The sequence below is a fragment of the Colossoma macropomum genome, unplaced genomic scaffold (assembly GCF_904425465.1).
Source record: "Colossoma macropomum unplaced genomic scaffold, Colossoma_macropomum, whole genome shotgun sequence".
In the NCBI taxonomy this organism is placed as follows: domain Eukaryota; kingdom Metazoa; phylum Chordata; class Actinopteri; order Characiformes; family Serrasalmidae; genus Colossoma; species Colossoma macropomum.
In genome coordinates, this window is record NW_023494790.1 from 39873556 (window position 1) to 39891259 (window position 17704).

The 17704-nt window shown below is 39.9% G+C and overlaps 1 protein-coding gene across 1 annotated transcript; it reads right to left on the bottom strand.

The window, feature by feature from the left end:
* Positions 1–592: 592 nt before the first annotated feature.
* Positions 593–12611, bottom strand: si:ch1073-13h15.3 (inactive all-trans-retinol 13,14-reductase). The gene is made up of 12 exons (XM_036573376.1): positions 12237–12611; positions 11452–11634; positions 9686–9927; positions 9371–9566; positions 7329–7526; positions 5631–5750; positions 5391–5529; positions 3955–4064; positions 2034–2200; positions 1761–1920; positions 1015–1273; positions 593–964 (listed from the first exon to the last, which is right to left on the bottom strand). Exons 1-11 carry the CDS (start codon positions 12391–12393, stop codon positions 1104–1106), a joined length of 1842 nt encoding a protein of 613 aa, XP_036429269.1. The 5' UTR covers positions 12394–12611; the 3' UTR covers positions 593–964; positions 1015–1103.
* Between the last annotated feature and the right edge of the window lie 5093 nt (positions 12612–17704).

Here is a 17704-nt window from a genome sequence, read left to right on the forward strand (position 1 = left end):
ATCGGGTCAAGACCAAAGTTTGCAAGTAAATATCTAGGCAAGGACCAGGACTTCTAGAACACTGTGCAGTGGACAGATGAATCAAAAAGATGTTGAAGCAAAAGAGTTGTTTGACCACAGAACCAGAAGCCATGTTTGGCAAAACCAAAGACAACATTTGATCAGAAGAATCTCATACCAGCTGTGAAGCATGGTGGTGGAAGTGTTATGGTTTGGAGCTGCTATGTTGGCCAAATTAGTCATAGAACTTGTTATGAATTCTCTTTCATATCAGAGAGGGCCGGAGGACATTGTGAGGTGATCTGTGAAAAAGCTGAAGAAGAGGAACGTCCAACAGGAAAATGATCCCAAACATACAAGTAAATCCACCAAAAGGAAGTAATGGAGGGTTATGGCCAAAGCCCAGATCTGAATCCCATTGAAATGCTGTGGGGGAGATTTAAAACAGGCTGTACATATAAGAAACCCCTCAAACGTTGCACAGTTGAAATGACTCTGCACGGAGGAGTGGGCAAAAATTTCTCTCAGAATATGTGTGAAATTGGTAGACAGTTTTTTTTTCTTAAATAAAAAACTGCAAAGTCACATTGTTTTTTTATTATTTTATTTCCGATAATGGATTATTGGCATTTATTTCAATAATCTAAAAGTACTATTTCAGCTATTTCAGTAGAAACCATCAGTTGCAAATTCACAAATTTCTATGAAAAATTATGAGTAGTTAAGGTCGATGGCAGTTCTTGCATACAATTCAATAAAACTCACTCACTCATTATTATTTTGTAGGATAGCTATTAATATGTTAAAAAAATGACACAAAATTGGTTATATTTACTTTTTTAAGAGCACAATTGTTAATCCAGGACAGTTCCTAAGAGTCAAACAACATCTGTCATTGTTTCATTTCAATTTGCTCTTTAAAGTGTAAGTTTTTTTTATATATTGATATTACTAATATATATATATATATATATATATATATATATATATATATTTAATGTGTAATATATATATAATAAATATCAATAGATATAATGCTATATATAATATAATATTATAATTATATGTGCACTTCTAATCTGCTGGGCCTGTGATTTTTAATCTCACTGCAGCTTCTTCTTAGCGAGTGCAGCCATCTCTCTAGCTTTCTTCCTCTTCAGCTTCTTCTTGAGCAGCAAGAGGTCAATGTAAACGATGTGTCCAAGCGCTATGGAGGCACAGAGAAGACCGCCGTGTAATGCGCCGGCGATACCGCAGCTGAACACATCCTGACCTGAAAAACACAGACATGAGAAATAGCTCTGACTGTAAGGTCTATGTGCTGTAGTCAAGTAGTTACATGTAACATACAGCGCCGTCATAGTCAGTAAGTTTATCTACAATGAACCATTTCCATCAAGCCACTCTGAAGGGCTTTGTTTACATCTCAAGCACTGAATTATGCAGAAATGCAGTAAAATTGAGTTCCCATTTAAGAAGGTATTATTAGGTAGATACTATATCTATAGTGCTTAATATAAAGCTCTACATGTTTTGACTGTCCTAATAAAATCTTGCAACTCCAAAAATGGTAAGTTTACAGGGGATGGCATAAATGTTTTTAATTATTAAGGTAAAATAATGTCATTACACTCCTGTTGGTCCACCTATCATGAAATGTTCACACAATGTCAAGAGTAGATCCTGTAGAAAATATATATATGGAGATAAGTGGGTTTTGTACTGATATTAAATCTATCCAGCAGAAAGACTGGCCATACCTGAAATGAAGAGATTTTTGACAGGAGTGTCGCAGCGGTTCTTGGCCATGACCTCTACGTGAAAGCGGTCCAAGTTGTGCTCGGCTGAATACATGGCTCCGCGGTAAGCTCCGAGGTAGTGCATGTTAGTCAGTGGAGTCGCTACCTCTTGAAAAACCAACTGATACAGATGAAAAAGAGAAATGAGGCACATCTAAACGTCAACATCGTTCAAGGTGAGACATTGCTCTTGAAAATGTTTCTCCTTCATATATATCTCCTTCATTTCTTTACCTTCTCTCTGAGTTTGGGGAAGTACATACAGGCCCAGTCGAAGAGATTGTTGGCGAATCTCATCTTGTAATCCATGTAGTCATCCCCTCGTTTTTTCACCGTAGTGTCCTTCCACTCCTCAAACCATTCGTAATTGACCATAGTCAGAATAGTCATGCACGTTTTACCTGTAAGGTTAACATTAATACTGCTATTAGTAACAATACATGGTAGAGTACACTCACATTAAAGAATAAATACAAATCACCTCTTATATGAATATATGGTGCTGACCTGTCCACTCTAATATAGATATGGTACCATGCAAAAGTCAGAGACCCCCAATTTATGTAACTTTCAGTCAAAACAGCCATTAAGTACAAAATCACACAACTAAATCTACTCTCAGCTGTGTGAGTCAGTGAGTCACTCTTTACCTTCCATTCTCTTCAGGAGACTCACTTTCAGCTCCTCAAAGAATCTGCAGAAACACCTCCAAAGTTCAGTCTTAGAAGCTGGTTGATCATTTTCTGAAGTAATCAAACTCATTCAGTGATGTTGAGGTCTCCAGCATCATTGGATTTCAGCGTTCCCCAAGTGATGGGGATGTTATCTGGAGCCTCTGCTTTTTCTTCTTTTTATTGTATTTCCTTTTTTGTCAGATAGATAGACACATTATATGGACAAAAGTATTGGGACACACCACATTTAATCAATTAAATAAAGTGCACAAAAGTCTCCAACGCTCTGCTGATCAATAACTGCAGAGTTCCTCCTCTGGCATCAACATCAGCACAAAAACTGCACCGGGAGCTTTATAGCATAAGTTTCCATGGCTGAGCAGCTGCATTCAAGCCTTACATCACAAGGCACAATGCAAAGCGTCTGATGGAGTGGAGTAAAGCACCTCCACTGGACTCTGGATCAGTGGAAACGTATTCTGTGGAGTGACGAATCAGCTTCTCTATCTGTCAGTCTGATGGACGAGTCTGGGTTTGGTGAATGCCAGGAGAACGTTACCTGCCTGACTGCACTGTGCCAGCTATAAAGTTTGGTGGAGGAGGGATGATGATATGGGGCTGTTTTTCAGGGGTTGATCTAGAACCCTCAGTTCCACTGAAGGGAAATCTTAATGCTTCAGCTGAACAAGACATTTTGGACAGTTGTACACTTCCAACTTTGTGTGAACAGTTTGGGGAAGAACCTTTCCTGTTCCACCATGACTGAGCCCCAGTGCACAAAGCAGCTCCATAAAGGCTTCACTGGGTGAATTTGGTGTGGAAGAACTTGACTGGCCCTCACAGAGCCCTGACCTCAACCCCATCAAACACCTTTGGGATGAACTAGAACGGAGATTGTGAGCCAGACCCTCTCGTCCAGCATCAGTGTCTGACCTCACAAATGCTCTTCTGGATAAATGGGCAAAAATTCCCACAGACTCTCTCCAACATCTTGTAGAAGCTTCCCAGAAGAGTGGAAGCTGTTAGAGCTGCAAAGGGGGACTAACTCCATATTAATACCTATGGATTTCGAATGGGAGTCATAAAAGCTCCTGTAGGTGTGATGTGTAGGTGTCCCAATAGTTTTGTCCATGTAGATAGATTGATAGATAGACACACTGTGGTACATAACTTAAGCATAATTATTATTACATCAATAAAGTCTGAAAAATGAATAACTTGTACTTAATGGCTGTTTTGACTGGAAATGTAATCAATGAAGGGGGGTCTCTAACTTTTTCACAGTACTGTAAATCTTTACTGTGACCTCATTTGACCTCCTGCTCTAAACCAGCTTACAGCTTCCAAACGCTCAGCTCTTTCTGCCACATCACTGAACTGCAGAGCTCTAATTGAAGGTCTAGGAGTTGGAAGAGTTACTCCATAAAAGTTTTGGAAGCACTGCAGTGTAGGCGGAGACACAGCTGCTCCAGAGGTTGTACCTGGGTGACGAATCTTCGACGTGGGGTCTTTGGCGGAGGGGAAAGTGATGAACATCATGGGGATGTTATCTGGAGCCTCGTCCTTTTCCAAACTGAAGAAATCGTCCATCCTTTACATAAAAACAGATCTTTTAAAGGTGCAGCACTGCTGAAACCCATTATAACACCAGTACAGAAAGCAAGGGAACTGAGTCTATATGAGCTTTAGGTAGAAGATCTATGCATGTAGCCTTGCTGAAGAATGTGGGTACATAGAAATGCTGGGGTTGGCCTGTTCTTCCCACAGCCCGTCATATAATTGTTTCTGCTTGGACACAGCGGAGAATAAAACCATGTCCAAATGGAAGAATGGCAAGGAGCCCAGCGCTGCGGCTGGCTTTGTTCAAACTCTGAAGGTTGAGGCAACAGCGCTACCCTGTGTGGACTTCATGTAACAACAAGTATCACTCTGAAGAGAAGACCAGGCTGGGCTGCTGTTAAACTTTTCTGTTATGTTGTTGAAACTACCCAAACTATTTAAGTGCCAAATTACTAAGCATTTTTGCAAAAAATGCTGGTATTTGGATGATCTTCGGATCTGGCCGCTCCACCTATGGCAGAAAGTAGTATGGTTTGGTATGAAATTAATTGTTCACAGTGGTGGTGATAGGAACCAGACGTCCACCTCTAAAAGCTCCTCAAAGAAAGTTACTATATGAAATGGTTATGAATTCACTGCCTGATGACTGAGACGCTGTTTTATGAAGATTTTGGTCTTTTTAAAAACTCAGTTCGTGGTGGAGGGATACATGCAGGGTGCTGTGAGGCAAAATAGTCCCCAAAGAAAACTTATTATTTCAGATTTTCCACTATTTTCCCATCATCAACATTCCATATAAACCTCAGAAGAGACGTGTAGGTTCACTGGTGGTTTTGTACAGGCTTGTGTACAGATAGACCCGGGCGGGGGGGGTTGATATAAGACCCTTTATAAGACTGTATAAGTGCTCTTGGCATTACAAAAAAGGTTTATATGGTCATTCTTCCCAAGCTGTTTTAATGAGGTGACATCAAGTCTGTGGGTCTTGTGGGTCAGCTCAGGTTCCACATGCTTTCTCACTCTTGGGTGCCCCCTGTGGTGCAGTACAGGCCACAGCACTGGAAATCCCATCAGCAAAGCACTGATAACATCAGTGTCACATTAAACAAATGTTTAAATCACTCCAAAATCCTCCAAAATGTCTATGCATTGGCACTGGCATAGTGTTGGATAGTAAATATAATGTCTATGTTTGTGTTATAGTCATGGCGACCCCTGGTTCCTATCAACACCACTGTATTTCACACCATCCAGCCACTGAATTATGCAGAACTTTTGGTGGAATTCCCCTTTAATAAACCACATGAACTGATGTTTATGTATTGTGTGAGGTTCACTGTTTTGCAGTAGTACTAACATGGCATCCATGTCATTATTCTCAAAGAGCCAGAGGTTGGTGGAATTGATGCCCAGTTCTTCTGCAGTGGCGTCAAAACCTGAGAAAACTAAAAATGATCCTCGTCCAGGCTTCATCATGTCCAGCCTCTTCTGAATCTCTGCAGGATGAGATTGTTTAGAGGGTGTTTAGAATAAATCTGACCCCTGAGGTCCTCACAGCGAAGATACTGAAGAACTGATAACGTGATGAATATCTGACCTGGTTTGGCTTGTATCTCTGGAGGCAGAAGCCTCTTGAAGGTGTTGAAGACTCCGCAGTTGGAGATGATGATAGGAGCCCGCACCTCCACCTCCTCCTGACCTTTCTTGACCAAGACGCCTACAACAGAACCACAGCATGAGATACTGCATGTTATAGACATTTAAAGGTGGGCGATACGACGATATGTCAACATTATAATGATAAATTATGTAACAATATGTTTTCCTGAGTATTTGGTGGGTGTGGCCAGTACGTCTACACTGAGCAACTTTCTAGAGAGCCTGTAAACAACAACAACCAGTGAACAGCAACTGCATAGTAACAAGTAGCTGATCAGATGAAAACATCATCTTTATTAATTCATTTACTGTTATTTTCTTTTTTATGTTTTCTTCTTAAATAGTTTGTTTCATGTTACATAAAAAATGTTGCAAGTTGGTTTTTATAGCTTTTATATTTATATTTATATATTTTTTTAGATTTGGCATTTCTGTTTTGCTACCTCATTTTGTCTGTTAACCCTTTAAAATCCCAGTCAAATTTCACATTAAGGTTTCTTATTCGGTATTTACAGGGACTTCAGGGCAAACTGGTTGAGCTATTATTAGTTTATAGAAGTGTGTAATAAAACGTGACCTGTTAAGAAGGTAACTTGTTTGCAAAACATTAAATACAATAAATATCAATATACAGTCACATGCCAAAGTGTGATCACACCCTGGTCAAATTTCATGTGTTGTTGATTTTCTAATTGAAAGTATGTTAACACATCTTCTACAAAGATCACCCTCTAATATGGCATTTTTCTGTACATTTTAGTGCACAATCCCTGTTTATATGTTAAATATAACACATTGGGAAAAAACAAAATATATAAGGTGCCATAACTTTTGCACAGGGTAAAGTTTGTTTTATTTTTTCCCAGTGTGTTAAATTAATCAATAAACAGTAATAAATTTAAAATGTAATTAAACAGCAATAAAATGTGCAGAGGTGTGTCTCTGTAGAGGATGTGTTGTTATTGTCACTTAGAAAATCAACAATAACATGGAATTTGACCATATAATGTTTAGCTATATGGTCCACTCTCAAAGAAATAAATGGTATAAATTTACTATGGGGGACATTAAAATGCCCTTGTAAAGCTCTTATTAATCTTTATCAAGCTAGTAGCTGATAATCAACTGTCTACACATCAATTCTTTATAGACCAATAACTATGCTTTTACAGTAACTAGGCACTTTTATATACATGACAATGTTTGGCATGTCATTCATTGTGTATAAAACAGTGATGTGCATCCAGTTATTAGCCTGATACATTAGTTATCAGCTACTGGCTTGTTAAGGCTTAACAAGGTGTATTATATTATTGCATTATAATAGACACTTAAATTGCTATGCAAATGTTTTAGCATATTATACACAAATAAAAATGCTGATAAAGTAGTCAATTAAAGGACAGTTAATTACCAATTACTGGTTTAATGAGGCTTAATAAGGGCTTTAAAAGGCCATTAGAAAGTCCCCCTATAGTGAAGTGTCTCCAATAAAAATATATATAGTTGCAGTAATTGTGTTACTCTGAGTAAACAAAGCTTCCACAGCTCTCCTAGACAATTATTCTCATCCATAAATCTGATGCTTTATCAAATCTGAGTCAGCCGACTGCTGTAACCTCGTTCTTTCACTCACCGTATGCAGCTCCTTTACTATCGACCAGGATGCGAGTTACAGGAGCGCGGACCAGAACATTTCCCCCGTATTTCTGGATGACCTTAGTGATGTGGAATGGGATCTCACTGGCGCCCCCTTTTGGGTAGTACGCTCCACGCTTGTAGTGGTGCAGAAGCAGGGCGTTGATGAGGCTGCTGGAATCTTTTGGAGGAACACCTGGTCCACAGGGAGAAATCACAATCAGACAAAAAACAAAACCTGGGACTCCTTTTAAAAATGACACTCAGCCAAAATAAAAATTAACCATCACTACATCTGTTGTGAACATGCTTCCATCCTACACTGTAGTGCTGAGGTACCCTGCTGAAAGAAACAGCACAGACCAGCAAGCAAGTCTAGTGCTGCTTTAGCTGGTCACCCCAGCATGGTCATGCTGGTTGACCACCATACCAGCATCCAAAACATAACATATGCTGGTTTTGCTGGTGACTAGCCATGCTGGTGTACACTGATTTTAGCAGGGTATAGAGTGATTTTCTGGCTTTTTGAAGGTGGGGTAAACCTATAACCTACAACCCACACAGCTATAACTGCTTTGGGTGGATTCTGGGGGCTGTTTGAAATGGTAATATTGTTCTTTAGCTGGCGAATGCAGAAGGAAGCCAGATGGCTAATGTTTCTGCTAGCCAAATATCTTACAGCCATATAACTGTAGTTACTGTCTTCAACTATTCATCATTACTATGAAGAGAACAGAAAACTCAAACCATGGAAATGACTTGTTAGATGAGGACAACAACAAGCTAAAAGCCACAGTTAGCAAAGAAGCTATGTCTACTTCCCTAATTGAGATACCTTAGCTCAGTTTGGCTCCTTTTCCCTGACTGAAAGGGTTAAAACTGAGCTGGTGTTCATTTAGTGCTGAATAAAAATAAAATCACTGTTTTGTTTTGGCTGAGGTAAGAGCTACACTAATGCTAGCTTGGTTGTATTTATTAACATATATCTCAGTGGCTATGCTAGCAGTCAGGACTGTTTGGCACCACAGGAATTCCCAATGAGTGTAGGATGTATTTCCGCAATGTTTGTTGGGTATTGAGGTGAAGTAAAACATGAAAAAGATATAGAACTGTGAATTCTGTCACAATGTTGATTCTGAGGGATACGATGCTGCACTAGAGACGACTGGATAACACAGCAAATACCATATTTACATCTATTTGTAGGCTGGAATGACCCTGTAAATCTTCTGGACACCCCTTTACCTTTTAAAAAAATAAAACCCTCTTTTTAAGTCCACAAAATGATCCTATGTATCAAAAGCCTGTGCTTCTGAAGTTGGTTGAAGTCTATGTGTGACCTATATTGATGCGAAGTGTTGGCTCTTTTGTGTTGGCCACATTCGTTTTGTACTAAAAAAACCCAATATAAAAGATTTTCACAGGAGCCAATGAAAAATCTGATCCGTTTGGAGCTCCCTCAGCTGAACTATGCAGTTTATTTAATCAATAATGTGATATATTTTGATGGAAATGTGTATGACTTACCAAATATCCAAACTGGATTTTTATCTTCGTAGGTGATAGTGCAAGTCAACATTTATAAAAGTGTTTTGTGTTTAAATGCTTAAATGCTCTTTGTTTTGTGTGAGTTGTTTGAAATGAAGAAATTGAGGTTTCTCTGTATTATTTCGGCATAGCCGTCTTTGTGTTTGAGTGCTTTTTCACAGTGGGGGGCTCTCATTCCTTCCCCTTCGCCCCTCATTGCTCGCTAGCAGCTCAACCTAGAGTCACAATATTTCAAACACAGAAAGACGACAGATTCCTAGTTCATCTGATAACAGAGTTACAGGGAAAAAATATTGTACTTGATTAAAAATTTAAATGATCAAAAGTCCATTTCCATTCCACATGTGAATGGCCACTAGGGGGCACTGCAGAAAGAAGTTATGAAAGACCTATTTCAGCCCGGACTTACTGACTAACATAAAACTAGCAGATAAATGGATGCATGGATAAACACATAGATGAACTACCCAAGAACCAAGCAAATCACCTCACCATAGAAGAAGTAAGCAAAGATAATTTGGAGATCCTTGTTGGAGGTCAAGCTGTCAGCCACCACTGTTGCACTGGAGCCTATGAGACGGAAGACGGAGGACAAGAGGTCAGCGATGCCGCTCCTCAGCAGGAACAGCGCCAACCACTGGGGAACCAGCTTCAGTGCAGCCAAGAAAGAGGTCTTTCTGGCTGAGATCTTTAGAGAAAATGAAGCAACTTTAAAAATTTATCACAAGACTTAAAGTGGTCTCACTCTTGAGCTCTCAAGATGTTCTATTCCGTTCGATAAGGAACGTATTTCATGATCAGCACTACCTTCATGATCTTGAAGAACTCTTCCACAGCTTTGACGTCTTTGGGGAACTGCTTCTTGAGATGTTCCTCCATCTCAGTTTTGCCCGTGTAGATGGTGTATTTTCTCCGTTCTTCTCCAGTGCCAATGATGATGGTGTCAAAATGCTTGTCCAGCTCCACAAACTGCAGCTGGCCTTCAGTGATCTGGTCCATAACAATCCTAAAGAAGCTGTTCTCATGCAGCTGACCGATGTAATGAAGCCCTTTAGAGACAGAAATAAATCATTTTATTACTCATAACTTGGCCATTCAAACGTTTGGAGTTATTTGTCATATTAATGATAAACAGTAATAACACATGTAATGTAGATTTAAACATTATAAACTGGCTGCCAAAAGGTATTTTCAGATGTTGCATTCAATATTTATTAAATAAGTGTAATTCTATGTTTGCAGTCATTTTTGTCAGGTTTTCACGCTTGAGATGGCTCAAGAAGCTGACACTGAAGCGAGTCAGAGTTGTAGGAAAAGCGAACTAGCTAGCTAACTGATATTAACATTATTTATCTTTAGACATCATATTAAACTTTTATAGCGGCCTGCTACTGGCTGTGGACGCGCAGCAGGCATGGCTATGCAGAGCGGCGTCGTGTGGGGCCTCAGGAAACGCTGCATTGTGGTAGGAGAGACATTCAGTGTTCACAGTTGCAGTTCTGTGAGTGTTGTTAGCACAGACATGTTGCTTGTGCTATTCTTTGTCAGGCTGTGGGGCAGTTGGTGTGTTCTTTGTAGTCACCATATTAGGACATTGTATGGTGAGAGTTGACCTGCCAGACTGTCCCAGCTGTTCAGTAGCGCTGAGTGGCAGGTCTGTCCTGCTCCTGTGTAAATAAAATTCATTTGAAGTGCTGTTTCCCAGGTCCTCTTGTTGTACTACACTGACTGCAATGGTGTCAGAAGTGGGATCGCCCCCTAGCACACTGGAAGGAAATGGCAAACTGAGCAGTGAAATGGCGGAGTAGACCAAACCAAGCTGAGAACTGCAAGAGAGGAGCGGTATGGCGAAGACATGCAGCGGAAGACAGTGGTTGACATGGGGTTGCGATGAGGCTCGAGCGTGGCTGGGGTGCATCAGCCGGCTGTGAGAGCCTGTCAGCGAGGACGGTGTGACCAGCGTGGCAAGGCTGGAGGCCGAAGCCAGCACAGGAAGGCCTGATGGTGGGGCCAGCGTAAGGGGGCTCGGCAGTGAGGTGTGATGGGTGGAGTCTGAGTGGCAGAGCTCCAGTGTAAACGATTATAGCTCATTTTTGATAGTTAACTTACCATTGAATAGTCTACTTCATAATGTGCAGCACTGCTGAAGGGCCCCACATTCACTCACATGTTTGCTGAGTAAATTAGCCACAGCAAAATATGTTAATTTTTATTAAATTTAGCATCATCAGACTCTTATAACTGACTGGTAACTACTCTGGTGGCAGATTGTCACCATAAAGCATAATTAATGCATTATTTATAATGGCTGAGTGATGATGGCTGACTGTCTCACTTTCAATGACTGGGTTTTCCAGAAGGGCGACCATGCTTCATTCCAGGGTGGCAATGGCGTTGGCCACCCCGGCCACCCCTTGGTGGCACCTCTGGCTGTGCTAAGTTTCTCTGGCTGCTGAATGTTCTCAATCAAAATTTCTTATAAGAGCACATCTGGCCAAGATTTGAAGTAGTCCAAAGTGTTGACTGGTCAATTAAGGCCAAAATGTGTTGGTTATACGTGATTAACTTCTTACCGACATCAAACTCGAAGCCTTTCTCGATGAAGGTGTGGCAGCAGCCTCCAGCCTGGTCATGTTGCTCCAGCACAAGGACTCTCTTGCCCATTTTGGCTATCGTAGCTGCTGCCGTCATCCCACCGATCCCACTGCCGATCACGATTGCATCCAGATTCTGTGGCACCTTCTCCCTGGTGAAGCCTGCAGAAACAGAGCACTGACATTGATGTCATTGTATTGTGAATTCACAGAAACCTGTCTGTCTCACATCAATGATACATAAAGATAGGCAAGGATAGTCATAGTGTAACTGTACAGACAATCACTTAACCCAATATTGCCATCTGTTTCAGCAATGCCAGATATCATTCATATATATTCATAAAACTGATTGTAAAGCCATTGTAGAGTTCACTACAAAAGTAGTTGTACAAAAGTATCCACACAGCCTTTTGAATGAAGTAATTGAGCTTAGTGGACCCATTGCTGACCTTGGAGCAGCTGCACATGAGCCAATGCCAGTCATTGGCGAGAGGGGTAGCATTGGGCTGTGGAGCAGTGGAACTGTGTTCCCTGGAGTGATGGAGCTCCATCCAATACCTTTGGGATGAGTTGGAGTGATCCAGAACTGACCATCCAACATCAGTACCTGACCTTACTAATGCTTAATCAAATCCTCACAACAATGTTTCAATATTTAGAGCCATTCCCAGAAGAGATGAGGCTGCTACTGCAGCACAAACTCACTATTAACACCTTAATTTCAGAAGAAATCCTGACCTACAGACTCATCGTCCACTCACCTTGCTTCAGAACTTTGTCTCTTTTCTTCTGGTCAAGCTCCATCGGTTCTGGAGGCCTGACTGATTCCACTGTGAAAGGGCTTCGTCTGCCAAACAGGTACCAAAACGTACCACCTGCCCAAACCAGGAACGACACCAAAAACACCAGCAACCACATTCTGAAGTGGACAGCACGGCTATTATGTAGCGAGGTTGCTAAAACAGCAAAAGTGCAAGGTAGCTAAGGACGCTTGTCCAGCTGTTCCCTCAAGATTCACTCTTCAGACACCTTTAACAGACACTGAAGCAGAAAACTCAGGAGCGCCTGCAGCACTGATGAGGTTAATGTGATCTGAAAGCCTGGGAGGTTCTTGGCTGCCTTTTACTGCTAGCAGGTGCTGAAGGTCACGAGTACGTTCATTTATGCAATGGTGAAGCATCTTTTATGGCCAGCTGTAAAGATAACAGGTATGAGTGCCTAATATTGGTTGCATATCTTATGTAATATGTGAGAACTGCACTAAAAAATTAAATCACTCTCCGTTGTTGGTTTTGATTAGCTTATTAGCTAATTACATTCCAACTTTTCCATTGGCTCCTGGCTCCATTTATTTGCATATTGTCTTACATAGTTTCCTGCCAATAAAGTTAAAAACTCACCAAAATGCAAAAAAAACACCCACATATTAAAAAAACTGAATAATACAGCCAAAATGACATCAATAATACACTGCATGAAACTCTGGTGTCTGCTGTTGCCTCTAAAATGTTTGCAGTTAATAATTTATGTTGTCACTATTGTCCAGTATGACAATCATCTACTTTCGTTAGCTGAACATAACTGCATTAAGTCGAATGCAGGAGTAACACATAAAATCAATCAGTCCAGTTCGTTCATATTGTAGCGTGTTTGGTGAACGTGTTTGGGTTGCTTTGGGTTTGTTCTACTGGGGACTCTTCTTTTGAAGAGCGGTATTGGGAGCCTCCATTTTTGGGGGTCTATGCTTCAAATAACTGGACAGTGGAAGAACTGGACAGTGGAGAGCTAGGAGCAAAGTAGTGCAACGCTCTTCCCCTTTTGGGGAAAGGCTTAGGCCCAAGCTATGCTGGAGCTAGCCGTTAGTCTGAAGCCTGGCTTGTATGTACAGTGTGGCTGTGGCCAACACAGCTCCAATAAAGCATTAAACCTGTAAACAGTAGTGTTCTTCTCCCTTTCTTCATAGCGCAATCATCACAATATCTACTCAAATCGCTTTTATGCAAACTTCTTGACTGAACATATTTGAGTTAATTCAACATTTTATTTTGTTTGAGTGTGGACGATGCAGCACTCTCATTCTTCAGGAGTCAGAGTAAGTCCTTAATGCCAATATAGACCATTATGGAACAGTTTAATCAAAAGGTGCAGATGTCTTTATCTGATATGTAACAAACTAATATTTGCAGAATAAACTCAAAGACACTTCAGTGAATGAACAATCTCGCTCCATCACCTGCACATTAACCCCCATTATAGGTGCATTTTGGAGATTTTTTAAGTTTAGGAGGCTCTGAGTTTATGCAGTGATGTCACACTGAACACGATGCTGAGTATTCTTTCCGTTTGAATGCTCTGCTTGAAGCTTGTGATGGACATATTGGCGTATATTTTAGCTTGTAACAGTTTCACAGTGACTCTTTCAGTGGAGGCCTGCTACAAAGCTGCCGCCACTGTTTTCCATTTCTAACAGGCCATTGACTAAGCTGCTGCTCATGTTCACAGTCAGTGCTGTATCTAGAACTTCTAGAAGGCCTAAAGTGACATTTTTTCTCATAACATTGTTACTGTTTACTGGAAACGAAAGCGTTATTGGTTGGTTCACTAATAGTTAATCTAATGTGTTAGGACTTCTCTTCAGCTCCTGAAGTCCTAACCAATAGGAGAGCTTACTTAGCTTTATCTACCTAGTTACCACAGAGAAGAACAATTCCTGATTGGCCAGTTTTACTTATACTTAACAATGGAATGAGTAGTTTTGCAATACCTGCAGAGTTTAAATACAAGCGTGATTCTATTAAAAATTACGGACATGCATGTTTTCGTATGCATTAGGCCTTCTCTTAAGGCCTGGGAGGCACTGAGGGTCCCCTATAAACTGAAAATGCAGTTGCTATAATGCAAATGGAAACACAGCCCATGCATTTTGTCCTGTTTGTTTCTCTTCTGCATCAAAATAATCATCTGTGGTGATCAAATATACATGAGCAATGAGGTAGATTGAGATTAGGTTTAAAAAACACTACAGTATTCCTTTAATGATGCTTGGATACTTACAGAAATGCAGTCTATGCAGGAGTTTGTTGGTCATTGTTTAGTATTTTGTTTGCATACTTCCCTGAGACGTGGTTAGTTTTGGTCACCACAAGCAGGCCTGGAGACGACGGCCGCAGATAGCACAGATGGAATCCACACTGTTTATCTATCTCTAATTAAGTAATCTCCAGAGCTTTAACAAAGCACAGATAATCCTCCTTACAGGGCTCTTTATGGTGCTGTAAAAGTGGAAAACTGCCCAGTTGTTTTGTATACATCAACGATTACAAAAGCAGTGACTGACGTTTGATCTTCATTTTAGTGTTATCAGTTAATGCAATTAAGATAAGGCTGGAAAATGTGCCAAACCTGTTAGACTTTATACACACTATCACACGCAGGACGGTTATATAAGAGCTGGAGCGCTGTTAAAGTACTCCACAACAGATAAAGGAATGAGAACCCTGTAACTAGGATCAGACTTTTAGTGAGGTCCCTTTTGCAGAAATGTGACCTACATCTCATAGTGAATAGAATAAGTGCCAAATATAAGAATTACCCCAACCGTAAGATTCTCCTTTAGTTTTTTTTTATTTTTAACAAAATCATTGCTCCTTTTTATTCCTCCATAACTGATGTGCACCCTATTCTTTCATTTGTTTCTTCCCCATCCCTCCATTCTTTCATAAACTGCTATCACTGTTCCATAAACTGATTTGACTCCTACGCTGTTTAAGTTTATTTAATGCTTCCACTATTTATTTATGATTAGTTTTAGCTGAAAATGCGTATTGAAACCTCCACTAAATCAAGTGATAGTTTCAAACTGATTATATTTCATTTACCTCTCTCTCTCTCTCTCTCTCTCTCTCTGCTTGTCTCTTTTGCACCTCTGTCCTCACTGATTACTATAAAAGCACACATTAAACATACATTGTAAAAGGCTGTCTGTACCAAACCCGAGCTAACAGGTAGGGCAGCTACTCATACAGTTAATGAGACAAAATAGAGTCTAATAAAACTTCTAATTTCTTAATAATGTTAGCTACATGATGCCGTACCATTACTATGCTGGTTAACCGTGAACTTTGTCATGCTGGTCATAGTTTGTTATCTGTAGGTAACACAGTACAGCTTTAATGTCTCATCTAATCAGTAATATAGCAACTATGGAGCCTGTACCCTAAACTGAGCAGCTACTGGAGCTGGACTACAGCCTGCTGATTTAGCCAACAATGATATGAGTTCTCCAAATAAAAAAAAATGTAAATTATGCTGATAAACTCTTCGATTTTTACCACAGAGATGTTATATGCTAGCCTATAGCACGTGTGCTTCATACCTGAACATCTCAAGAAGTCAAAGTTAGGTACTCAGGGCTGTATTTATTTATTTTATTTTATTTTATGTATTTATTTTATCTCTTAGTTGCTCATTTTCACAATAGTGCTACTCTTCACGCTCACTATTGTAGGTTCTAGATGCACATTTTGTTACCGTTTATTAATGCCATGACATAGAAATGTTAAACACAAAAATGTTTTAATTCACTTTCAGCGTCATTTGAGCTATTTTGTTACACAAAAACATATTTTTTTTTGGAATGCAGACATTTTCAATTTTCCAGAAACTCCACCTTGAGCATCTTTACCCAAACTTAGATCTGATTTGTTTCAGTAAAATGTACAATTTTACTGTAAAATTTGTTACAGTTTAAATGGGCAAAAATGACCTACTTTTAGCTGTTTAGCCAAATCTCCGCTTATAAATGAGACAGAACTGTGTTCATTCTGTGGTGTAAGTTGTGCTGCCTGTGTTTAGTCGCGAACTCTTATCATTTTACTTAAAAACTGTCTAGTTATCAATCATGTTCAGTTTACTGATGAGGTCAGACATTCACCTCATCATTTTCCATGATCGGTTGATTCCTCTGTCACTATGCGGATAGTTAGGCGAATGTGTTAGGACTTCTCTTCAGCTCCTGAAGTCCTAACCAACAGGAGAGCTTACTTACCTACATCTACCTAGATACCATGAGGAAAACAATCCCTGATTGGCCAGTTTTCTACTCAGTGTTTCAAGAATTTAACCCTTTTGTTTTCGGCTCATACTTAACATTGAAACAAGTGGTACTGTAATACTTGAGTTTAAATGCAAGCATGATCATATTGAATAAAAATGAGCTAAAAAAAATTATTAAAAATTACAGACATGCATTTTTAGTCCAAAGAAATCAGGAAGCCTTCTTTGAAGGCCTAAAAGGCCCTGGGGCACCCTCTGATGTTGATAATGCAATTGCTATAATGCAGATGGCGATACAGCTGATACATTTTGTTGTGTTCATTTGTCTTCTACTTCAAAGTTTATGTCTGTGGTGATCAAATATACAAGATATAAGAATATAAAAGAAGGCAGATTGAAATTAGGTTTGAAAAACACTGGAGTATTCCTTTATTGATGCTTGCTTACTTACAGAAATGCAGTCTATGCAGGAACCTCTAAGAACCCCAAAATTTCATCATAGGATCTGCAGGTAGCTCTTGCCACTGTTGATAAAGTGCATCTACCATTAAAAAAAGACTGCACAAATTTGAATTACCTGGGAGGTGCACTTGGAGGAATGCTGTCTTAAAAAACAGCAGGGCAAGACTAAAGTTTGCAAGTGAATATCTAGGTAAGGACCAAGACTTCTGGAATAATTTGCGATGGACAGACAAGCCAAAAAGAAAGAGTTGTTTCGCCACAGTACTAGAAGCCATGCCATACATTTGATCAGAAGAATTCTCTTTCATATCAGAGAGGGCTGGAGGAGAATGTGAGATCATCTGTGAAAAAGCTGAAGCTGAAGAAGTGGACCTTTTAACAGGACAGTGATCCCAAACATACAAGTAAATCCACCAAAAGGAAGAAATAGAGGGTTAAGTCCAGAACTGAATCCCACTGAATTGCTGTGGGGGGATTTGAAACAGGCTGTACATACAAGAAACCTGTGAAACACTGCACAGCTGAAATAATTCTGCGTGGATTGGGCATCAATTTACCCAAGAATATGTCAGAAACTATTAGACAGTTATAGAAAACACCACATAAAGTTTCTGGAGACAGCACCAGCTACTGTCAGGAGTGTACTTATCTCAGTTATTATTTTTTAAAATAAACAATTGCCAGTCAAATTTCCATTGTATTTTTTCGTTTA